The sequence below is a fragment of the Macaca mulatta genome, chromosome X, assembly GCF_049350105.2.
Source record: "Macaca mulatta isolate MMU2019108-1 chromosome X, T2T-MMU8v2.0, whole genome shotgun sequence".
NCBI classification, from domain to species: domain Eukaryota; kingdom Metazoa; phylum Chordata; class Mammalia; order Primates; family Cercopithecidae; genus Macaca; species Macaca mulatta.
In genome coordinates this window covers 9,741,431-9,753,529 of record NC_133426.1, presented here as the reverse complement: position 1 = coordinate 9,753,529, position 12,099 = coordinate 9,741,431, and the positions used below count along the sequence as shown (strand labels likewise).

Below are 12,099 nucleotides of genomic sequence, written 5' to 3'. Positions count from 1 at the left end.
TTCAAGTTCCCCTTAATCGGTGAGGTCACTTTCCTCATACTTTGGTTACATGAAAGCGCTGAAAACTATTTATAAAAACTCTAAATTCACGGGGGTATGTTCAGAGTGCATGTACTAAAGGCAGCATTCAGGTTTTTAAAAGATTGCTATTAGCTTGCCACCAGAAGAGCAAAATGTGGCAAGAGAGGTTTCATCATCAGCGAACTTTCACAGCAATAAACCTCCACTATTGTCTCTCACATTACATCACAGATGCACTGATGAGTTAGTACAGCACGTTTATGTGTGTGGTTAATGAACTCTGATTCCACAGGCTTTAAGAGTTATGCCTGGTTTACAAAGACAAGGCTTTTATCATCTGAGAAGAAATAGCACAGAAATCTTGAAGATAGTGTATAAATCCTAAAGTCAGAACGCTGGGTTCAACTCACAGCTTACCAGCTTGGTTACCTGGGGCAAGTTACTTAACCTCTCTGTGCTTTAGTTTTGTCAACTATCAAATGCAGAATAATAGTACTTACCTCATAGTCTTATTGTGAAGCTTAATGAGTTAATAGAAGTAAAATGCTTGGAACTGTGCTTGGCACGACAGTGCTACAGAAGAATTTGCTATTCGTATTATTGGTACAAAAAATTCAGCCAGGACTCACCTCTGGTATGCCAGAGCCACAGGCATATGGTGCAAATACACGCACCAGGGAGACAGCCAAAAATGCAAACAGCAGCGCCCATAGGATGTACATTAAGTAATTCAGAATGTAAGCACTGGCACCCTAGACAACAGACACAAAACAAAAAAGGAAACATTAGCCACAGCTGACCTGAGCAACAGACTCAACCCCTCCCCATCTGTCTTCACAACAAAAGCTTTGACGGGATTGGGCAGGTTTGGTCCCCATCCTGTATAAACCAAAAGGCCAGCGTAGGTTTATCAGCTGTTGCTATTGCTACAGTCAGCACACACAAACAGAACAGCAGGTGTTTCTCCGGGAGCTGTTTACACGCGCCTTCTACAGGGGAAAGGCTCAGCAGTAATGGAAACTGTGGATGATGCTTGGTTTTAATCACCACTTGCATAGAGTTAATCAAAGGTGTGACACGGAAAATCCTGCCTCCGAGACCCTGGCAGATTAGTTTTTTCTTGTCTGTGGTGGCTTGGTCTCTCTTAGCTTTCATTAAGGCCACACCCAACCACAGCAAGCACCCGCACTGCCAATGAATACGGGTCGGGCCTGTATTTTAGAATACTGCTACTCAAGGTGGGGTCCGTGGTCCAGCCACATCAGCAGCTTATGAGACATGCAGACTCTCAGGCCTCACCCCAGAACTGCTGAACCAGACACCAGACAGTCCCGGCTGGGGCCCAGATAAATGTGTTTTAACAAGCCCTCCGGGAGGTTCTACGCACACCAACATTTGACAGGCACTATCAGAGAAGAAAAACATGATCACTTTCAGAATAATTCATTGAACAATTTATTCCAAATTATCTGATGTACGGAGAAAGTTTTCTGAACCAAACACATAGTCTGGGGTCCTATGCATGAAGGGCCTGGTCTGCTAGGTACAGACCACACTCTCTAGGCCTCAGCTTCGTGCCACCATCTGGATTACTTAAGTAAGGGGGGCAGGAAAGAGAGGTCACCTACAAGTCAGGCCATGGACAGCCACATGTGTGCCTATTAAATGCAAAAACACGTTCCAAGAGACCACTCTGGCCTTTACAAGCACATCTATTCACACCCTATGCAGTGAGAAATCGGACTAAGAAATACCTTTCACCCACTTAAATATGTACTTTTTTGGAGGCTAAAAATAACTCTCACTCTTACTAAAGGTAATTCTTCGAATCAAAGTATAAATCTTAAAAACAGCTGAAAAGATGGATGGCCGTATTTCCCCAAAACACACATTGCAAGTAGGAGAGAAGAATAAAAATATGGCGCACAGCCAATTCTGTCTGCCCGCTCCCATCAACCCAAGTAGAGAATTTCTTTTTGGAAGTAATGGAGAACACTGAGAACGTGTGAGATTTCAAGATCCCTGTCTACTTCTGAGATTTGAAGGAATTAATTTTCAATTCCACTGAGAAAGAGGTTTCGCAAAAATGGCAAAGTGCATTCCAAATGTCTTCAGCTGTGGTAAGTCAGTCAGGCAAAAAAAAAAAAAAAAAAAAAAAAAAAAAAAGTGGGGAAGGGAGGAGATCCATAAATAGATTACATATATCTTGCAAGATTAGTTCTAGCTTGAGAGATCCTCACATTACCCCTAATGTGAAGCTTGGCAACCTGGTTCCCCCTCACATGGCTTTCTGATCCTTCAATAACCCATAGTCATGGTGGTAACCACTGAAATGGGTTAGAAGTTAACTCTTTCCTGAACCAAGATTTTAATAAAGATCTGAAGCACTAAATGCTATGGGTCTGTGGTTCACCACTATTATCTCCTGTGCCTAGGGCATTCTCTTTACAGAAGGCCCAGAACATCCTTTATAATGTGGTCATAAAATGCAATAGAAGATGACTGAAAGCACAATGAGATGCCACTTCATAACCACTAAGATGGCTATAATCAAAAACATATAATAGCAAGTGTTGACAGGAAGGTGGACAAATTGGAAGTCTCATACACTGCTGGTGGGAATGTAAAATGGTACAGCCACTTTGGAAAACAGTCTGGCAGCTGCTCCAAAGGTTAAACATAGAGTAACTATCTGATCCAGCAACTCCACTCTCAGATATGTACTCGAGAGAAATGAAACAAAAACCTGTACAGAAATGTTCATAGCAACATCACTCATCATAGCCAAAAAGCAAAAGCAACCAACAAATGGATAAATAAAATGTGGTCCATTCATACAACAGAATATTATTCGGCCGTAAAAAAAGAATGAAGTAATGGTTCATGCTACAATAGGAAGAAACCTGGAAACATGAGGCTAGGTGGAAGAAGCCAGACACAAAGTCCACACATTGTACGATTTCATTTACATGAAATGTCCAGAAGAGGCAAATCTAGAGAGACAAAAGGTAGATTAGTGGTTGCTCAGAGCTGGCAGGTTGGGGGACATGAGACTGACTGCTAATGGAGACAGAGTTTTGGAAAGGATGATGAAAACGTTCTAAAATTAGATTGTGGTCATGGCTGCAAATCTGAATATACTACAAGCATTAAATCATACACTTTAAATGGGTGAACAATATGAACTGTGAATTTCTCACTAAAGCTGTTTTTTTTTTAAAAGGATAACTTAAAAAGCTACATTCTTCTCAATTAGAAGATATAAAAGTCAACCTTATTTCTTCAGCATGATCAGCAAACCACTTTCGGTAAGAAAAAATAAGCCAAATATAACAAAATAAAGCCAAATATGAGGCTTAAAGTATATATACTTTAATATACAATGCATATATACATATATATATATGTATGCATTGTGCACATGAAACAGTGGGGAAGGGTTTTATAAGTGAAATTTGAGTGGTAGCATTAGAGCTAGAAAAAGCCAGTCATCCTAGTGTTAAGCCACGAACTTCAGAGCAGGCACCTGAAGGTGAAATCACAGACATTCACAAATCTCCCAGCAGCATTCCCAAGCACGTGTGGAATGGCAGGGGTCCCCAGCCAGGACCCTGCCCAAATACCCACCTCTGACTGGTTCACCAGCAGCTCCGACCATTTCTGCCACAGGGGACATTTGTCTCTGTCCTCAAAAGTGGTCTCGTTAGAAGTCCAGCAACACTGCTCATGGCTATACCAGAAAGCAGACAGGCAGACCCCCTCCTTCAGGTCCGTCATCCAGTCCACAGCGAGATCGATGACCCCAGCCAAGGTGCCTGGAAGAACACGAGCCACAAAGAGGAATCACCCCATGATGCAACAAGAATGAGACCAGGTGCAACACGGCGGCCAGGCAGGGGCACATCAGCAATGATGGCCCAGATTCCAGAGCAGGCAATAAACTTGCAATGGGGCTGTCACTTACATAGGAAGCTTCTTTCATTAACCTTGCAGCGCTTGAACATTTATGGTATGGGCAAGGCAGCACAAGCCCAATGAGAAATACAAAGGGCTCAGTAGCTTAAACTGGGTAGGAGAGGGAGACAAGCAACTTTCCCAATTCTTCCCTTTCCAAGTTTTTGACATTGGGTATTTACACCGTAAAAGACAGAACTCCCTCAGTAGCTTCTGGGGCAGGATCCTAGAACCACACACATTAATATTTCTCAGGGAAACATGATAATTCAGACAAAATGGACTCATAACAACTACGACGGCCTCACATCATGAATGAGTAAGGTTTTGTCACCAAATGAGAACCAAACTCGGGAAAATCCTGTTTATTAAAACTCTCCACATTATTTAAATTATAAAGAATTAAGGGTCTATAAAACTAAATAACTACTTTAAAAGCCAATAGAAATGGGAGAAAACGGAACGTGCAGTTGAATGGATAACAAAAGGCGGCCTTGGGTCTCTTTCCAGAATAACGCATTCTCATCTCTCACAAAGGCAGAGAATGTTTTCAAGCATCTTCATTTTTCAGCCTTTTCACTGCATCGTTAATACAGGATTGGTTCTGCATCCACATCCTCACTGAAAGCATCCACACCTGGCATCAGCATTCACCCCTCCCTTCTCTTCTCCTGGTGTTGCATCGGATGCCGCCCACCTCAGCTCTACATATCCTTCCTCCTTGGGGCCTCGTTCTTCCCATTCCCCCTTTCTTTCTCCTGTATCTTCAACCTCTTCCTCTCCTTGCCATCAGCATTTAAACATTTAAAAAAAAACCCTCCCTGGTTCCACTTTCCCCTCTAGTCACCATCCAATCTCTTTCCTTCCCTTGGCCCAGTCCATCCCCTCAATCTACCAGGAGATTCCCATGCAGCTAAGGCAATGGCCTTAGCTCATTCCTCTAGAACAGGATCCACAAACTACAGCCCACAGGCCAAATCTGGACCACAGCCTGTTTTTGTAAATAAAGTTTTATTGGAGCACAGCCACACCATTCAATTACATGCACTCTGTGGCTGCCTTCATGCTACAGTGGCAGAACTGAAGAGCTGAGACAGAAACCACATGGGCCACAAACCTGAAAATATTGACTCTCTGGCCTCTTGCAGAAAAAGTTTGCTGATCCCAGTTCCAGAGCTCTCAGCATCATCTGACTCTGTTGACCACTCCACCCTTCTAGAAACACCTCTTCCCTTGGCTTCCACATCATGCTCTCCTGCTTTTCTCCTCACTCTCTGGTTTGCTCTGCCTCCTAGGATCTTTCTGACTCCTCCACCCAACTTCTAAAAGGCCATTTCCTCAAAGCTTCACCCTAAACCCTTTTCTCTTTTTACACTATGCTCTCAACCCTGGCAACCTTATTCACATCCTTCTATTTACCATTAGGTAAAAATGTACATCTCAAGCTATGCTTTTCCAAGCACATAGAACCCACTGCCTATTACAGAGCCAATCACTACATAGCCCAGCCGTCAGCTTCCAATGCCCACAGCAAACATCACCAATCAATAATAGCACACTCTATTGGATTCCCCTTCACAATTCTTTTGACATACCCATGACAGACATCACTAATCAATCGTGACACACACTTGTGGACTTACCTTCCCAAATCTTTGTAGCAGAGCCCTAGGCAGTCAAAGCCAATGAATGGGCATTGTTAAAGAACACAAGTCTATTTGCCTTCTTGGGTCTACTAGGTATCTCCACTTCAACCCACTGCCATCCAACACTGAACTGAAGCATCCTCCTCCCAGCCTCAGCTTTGTCCCAGCTGGGAGAGGAACCCACCATCCAGGCACACTACTGTGCAAACTAGAAAACTGGGAAAGCAACCCCCTTCCAGGCAATCCCCATATCCCAGCAGCTCCACCTCTGAAATCTCTCTTGAATCACTGCACTTACCCCCATCCCCACTCTGGCTGTCTTTCAGATCACCGTGTTGAAGTCATTGCTGGCTGGACTGCTGCAGGAGCCTCCTCTCTGGTCTCTGGCCTCAGTCCTGCCCCATTCATGGCTTCTCCACACTGTGGTCAACAGGCTTTCCAAATGCCAGACTGACCCATGCCACTCCCTTATGGAAAGCCCTGCCATGGTTACCCATTATTCTTGGGAGAACACCCAAATCCTCAACAGGTCACCCACCCTGACAGCTGGCCCCTCAGATCTCTCCAGCTTCATCTCTTTCCCTCACTAACTCCACACACCCTGCCCACTCCATGTTCCTGGAATGTGCCGCGCTCTCCTCTCTGCACCATCTCAGCAAGCACTGCCCTCCCCTCCCGTCAGACTCCTACTTACCATCCAGATTCCAGCATTTATATCACCTCCTTTGGGAAGTCTTTCTTGACTTCCTAAGTCTGGGTTAGGTGTACTTCCCTGGCATTCCTGTGGCTGCCTGTCCTTCCTTATCACCACACCTCTCACATGCTGATATCACAATTAGCTCTCTTTCTATTTCTCTGTGTGTGTGTGTGCATGCATGCATGCGTGTGTGTGTGTGTGTACTTCCACTAGTCTATAAGTGGTGGGTAAAAAAGGTTTCATTGTCTGGTTTTCATACCACAGTGGGGGTCATGCCTGGCATCCAGACCCTGTGTCCACTCTAAGTGGTCAAGGACCCTATCTGTCTTGTCCGTTGTTATATCCACATCAGGTGCATAGTTGGCACTATATATCCATGTTAAATAAAAGATTGCAATAAATAAATGAATGAAAAGATCAGAAAACTCAGGTCCATTCATTCATTCAAGGGATAGTTACTGAACATGTACCTACTATATGCCAGTTACTCGTCCATATCTTGGGAATACGGCAGTGAAAAGAGTAGACCCAAGTCCCTGCCTTTGTGGAACTGTACCTGGGACAGGACACTGGACAAAATAAGTATATTAAAGGCTCTGTTAAAAGGTATAAGGGCCAGGTGCAGTGGCTTATGCCAGTAGTCCCAGCACTTTGGAAGGCCAAAGTGGACAAATCGTTTGAGGCCAGGAGTTCAGGACCAGCCTGAACAGCATGACAAGATCCTGTCTCTACAAAAAAAAAAAAAAAAAAAAAAAAAATTAACCAGATATGGTGGCACGCGCCTATAGTCCCAGCTACTCAGGAGTCTGAGGCAGGTGGATTGCTCAAGCCCGGTCTGTAACGAACCATGATGGCACCAGAACCAGACCATGTCTCAAAAAAACCAAAAAGGTGCTAAGTACTAGAGAGAAAATATAGTGCACTACAAAGGTACAGTGCCTCGGAAAACAGTCTCATGGTTCCTCAAAAAGTTAAACACAGAGTTACCATTTGACCAACCAATTCTATTCCTAGGCATATACCCAAGAGAAATAAAAACATCCATGCACACAAACACTTGTATAAAAATGTTCATAGCAGCATTATTCAAAATAGCCACAAAGTAGAAACAACTCAAATATCCATCAATGGATAAGTGGATAAACAACATGTGATCTATCCATACAATGGAATGGTACTTGGCAGTGAAAAGGAATACAGTACAGACACATGCTACAATATGGACAAACTTTGAACATATTATGCTGAGTGGAAGAAGTTAATTACAAAGACCATATAGTGTATGATTCCATTTAGATGAAATGCCCAGAATAGGCAAATCCATAGAGATAGAAAGCAGGTTAACAGTGGACTTAGGGCTGGAAGGAGGATGGTTGGGGAGCAGGCACTTGATAGCTAAAGGGTATAATTGTTCTTTTGGGGATGATAAAATTATTCTAAAATCGACCATGGTGATGGTTGTACAACTCTGTGATACATTAAAAACCACTAAATTGTATACTTTAAATGGGTGCATTGTATGGTATGTGGGTTATATTTCAATAAAGCTTTACATACATACATATATACACTCGTACAGCAGGTGAGGGGGGTGAGCCCTAGAGAGGGAGGGATGTAATTTTATTGTTTTTAAAATTTTAAATATCAGACACAGGTTTGAAATTTTTAAACATGCAATTCAATAATGAAATACTTGATTCCAAATATAAAAATATATATAATTAGTCTCATTAAGTTAGAGATATCATTAGCTATTTCCTGATTTATTCTTTCATTTTAAAATGGACACATAACATTGTATGTTTTAATCGTGTGCAACATGATGTTTTGAAGTACATATACCTTGTGGAATTGTGAAAACTATTTCTTGATTTAAAGTTGGAAACTGAAACCCAATGAAAAGAAATCCTACATGCTCAAAGTATTTTCTCCAGATCATGAAATCCTGGATGCAAGCTTGGTTCCACTTAATGCTAGTTTGCAGAGTCAGCTAAGTAAACACTGCCCCCTAGCAACAGCACGCAAGAACCATAATATTTAGTATTTCATGAGGTCTTTCCACAGGGTCCGGTAATGTCAAATTTAGAACTATCCATAGTTCTTTGTTTTTCCATAAAACAAAGGCAGAGAGCTCATTATCCTGATTTTTTAACTTTTTAAAACTGACACATAATAATTGTGTATATCAATGTCATGTTTTGATCTATGTATACATTATAGAAAGACTTGATCGAGCTAATTAAAGATTCGATCATGTCGTTATTTTAATGACAAAAACCACAATTACGTTCGCACCAACCAAATCACCTCCCCAGTTTATTTCTGTGGTGAGATTATGAAAGTCTACTCTTTCAGCAATTTTGAAATATACAATACATGATTATTAACTGTGGTCACCATGCAATGCGACAGCTCACTAAAGCTTATTCCTCCAGTCTAACTGAAACTTAAACCCTCTGATCAACATCTCTTTTCCCGTCCTGTCCCCACCCCTCCCTCTAGGAGCCACCTTTGTACTCTGTTTCTATGACATTGGTTTTTTTTTAGACTCCACATATAAGTGACATCGTGCAGTATTTGAAGAAGAAGGTGAAGAAGATGGGAGGGTCCTGTGCAGATATGCAGGAGCAAACGCGATGATTACCCCAAGTTTCATCATTATTCATTCATTCACAACCCCCTAACTGCACACCCAATCTTCCTTGCTGATTCTGGTGCTGACTGCGCTTCAGCAGGCCTCAGCTTTCTTTCGTGGTCCAACAGTGACATCTAGCGGTGACTTCTGATAAGCATCTGCGGAGATGCCGCGGACCTACCCATGAAGGGAGTCCCAAGACAGTAGCCAGTGAGGGGGCAGCCGGCCAGGCAGTGAGACCCCGGGTCCTCTCCACTGTTAGTCCAGGGAGGAAGGGGGAAGTGAGTGGGACATGGCTCTCTGGCTGTCCCTTCAAAGTGCATCCAAATCAAAAGAATCCTGTAGCCCCTTCATTTTCAGCATCACCCCATTCTCACCCTCCCATGTATTCCCTGGCTGATGTGCCCACGGGCTCTCCTTTGGCCAGCGGTGCTCACCCCTGGCTGCACCTTACAATCACAGAGGGGAGGGGCAGGCTGTGTTCAAGCCTGAGGTCCTCTCCAGAGATACTGTTGAAGTGAAGCCCGTGCAGCAGCATACTGTTTCTAATTCCGCCTCGTGAAAGAGCTGATGGAAATCAAGTGGATAATAAAGCCAGCTGGTCAAAATCAGATTAAAGTCAGCCCAACTGGGCTCCTAGGTCAGTCAATAAATCTAAGCTGTGCCATTATCAGAACATTTATTCCTATTCTGAGTTTCTTCATTTACCCTATTTATTTCTCCTTCCTACGAGCCAAGAAAAATGACACACTATAAGGTTTTATCAATCTACTCTAAATAAGAACATCAAAATTCATAGCAAACTCCCACCCGGCCCACCTTCAAACGCCTTCACAGAAGCAGTCAGACAAAATTGGTTGTCCAATACCTTGTGACAATGAAGTCTAATTTCCTGCCCTGGCTGCTGCCAGTACATGACGGGAAATGCCACTGGGAAAGGAAGGACAGGCTTGGAGAAATGCACAGACAGCATCTGTGACTAGTAGGAAAGGGCTCCCCCTCCGAGCATTCCTCTTAGCTCTTTATGGGATGCTGAGGCAGGTGAGGAAGGTAGAGCCCTTCCCTGGAAACCAAGCCCCTCCTACGATGATCTATGGAATAAACTAAGATCACCTGGAAACTGAAAGCCCCTGGAATCACAAAACTTATCTTTGCCCCATTCGTGTTCTGTCCTTCTTAGACCACTTACTACATATATTCTGCCTGTGTTATAGTCAATTCCTGATCTGTTCTCTAACCATAACTATTATGTTGTTATATGCAGGGGATTTTTATTAAGGAAACCACTTCATCATGCCAAATTTTTTATTCTTAGACATTAACCTTCACAATCTCCTAAAAGGACATAAGTTTTAGGAAACAATTTCCAGGAAGGGCTGGTGCATTTGATATTAAAAAGATGGGTTTCCCCTCCAGATAACATCCATTTACTCTGGAAACATCTACTGCTCGCAAACATGGCGTTGGGATTCTAAAAAGGAAAGATGCAGAGTCCCCGAGGGTCAGGTTGATGGAGGCCCCTGGGCCTGCCTCAGCTCCTGTGGGTGTCTAGCGTGGTGCTGACTATTGCAGGATGTTTCCAGTTCATCCCAGAACCTACCAGTAGTAGCAAAAGGCAATCTCATATGACGTTTTCTTATCGAAGATAATACAGTCCCTGATTTTGCTGCCGTCTACATAATCAAGAACAATCAAATATAAAATGTGTGCTTGGCTGGGCTCAGTGGCTCACACCTGTAATCCCAACACTTTGGCTGAGGCAGGAGGATGACTTGAGCCCAGGAGTTTGAGACCAGCCTGAGCAACATAGTGAGACCCCATCTCTACGAAAAAAATAACAAAAATAAGCTGAGCATAGTGGCGCATGCCTGTGGTCCTGGCTACTCAGGAGGCTGAGGTGGGAGGATCGCTCAACCCTGGGAGGTAGAGGCTGCAGTGAACTGGCATCATGCCACTGCCCTCCAGCCTGGGCAACGGAACAAGACCATTTCCAGAAAAATGTGTGTTTTCAGTCAAATCTGGTATAGTCAGAAAACTGTGCTCTGTGTGGAAAGGCCACCAGCTCTATCATCACAGCTCTCCAGATGCCTGTACCTGAGCTCATGCCTTGGGCATGCCTTACTGATGATGGATTTTAGGTTAAATATACAGTCATGATTTTGCCCTTATATATTTCAAGTAATACATCCCTCCCACGGGGGTAAAAGCAACACATGCCATATTCCAAATCTCCCAGAGGTTCGTGTTTTGAGGTTTTGGCCTCTGTAGCTTCCCACGGGAGTGCCATATGCCCATCCACGTACCCGCCAGCAGGCCAATGAGCAGCATCACCACCCATCCTGACCAGGCATCCAGCAGACTCTTGATGAACTCCCATATGGACTCCTTGCTCTTGCTGGTGATCTAGAACAAAGCAGATACAGTAGCTGATCTGAATGCGTTTTCAAATTCATGCTTTTTTCCTTGAAACTGTTTCCTCAGGAAACAGGGTAATTAAGAAAATAAAATGAATGTCATCAAGCAGCTAAATTCCCACTGACGTGATTCTTTCAGTTACATGCCGCAATGGTAAGATGAGCTTTCTAGTTCATAGAGCTATAAAGATGCCACAATAGTCTCCAAAGAATTTGAGCACACACGCAAAGAATTCACTTAATTAAAAAACATACTAAATGTGATTTGATCTTTGATAATTTAAAAGCCATGCTGAAGGGGGACGTTGGTTCGGTGTCTTCATTCTGAATATGCATTACTATCTTAACTCACATTGCTAAGTTTCATTAAAAAGCCTCTTCAACACAGGGTTCATCTCCTTTTGTTTTCAAGGTTAAATTTTAGCAGCATGAACTTAGAATTAGCTGGTATAGATCACGTTTGCCATAGCAGATGGACATAGCTATACACACCTCCCTGTGCTAACAGAATCATATGCTCCTCTGAGATCATCATTCCCTCATAGCCTTTTAGAGCAGTGGTGGGGAAAAGTTTTCTGTAAAGGACAAGAGAGTAAATATTTTGGGCTTTGTGGGCCAAATGGTCTCTGTTGCAACTCCTCAACCCTGCCACTATAGTACAAAAGGAACCATAAAAATACGGAAGTGGATGGGCATTGCTGAATTCCAATAAAACTTTATTTACAAAACGAG

General features: G+C 43.2%; 1 protein-coding gene across 1 annotated transcript in view; it reads right to left on the bottom strand.

Moving 5' to 3' along the window:
- CLCN4 (chloride voltage-gated channel 4) overlaps window positions 1–12,099 on the bottom strand; it is a 79,036-nt gene that overhangs the window by 38,507 nt on the left and 28,430 nt on the right. Inside the window, exons 3-5 of the mRNA XM_028842115.2 lie at window positions 11,257–11,356; window positions 3,649–3,836; window positions 651–773 (exon numbers count right to left, since the gene is read on the bottom strand). Of these exons, the coding sequence (XP_028697948.1) occupies window positions 651–773; window positions 3,649–3,836; window positions 11,257–11,356 (411 nt within the window). The remainder of the gene's footprint in view (window positions 1–650; window positions 774–3,648; window positions 3,837–11,256; window positions 11,357–12,099) is intronic.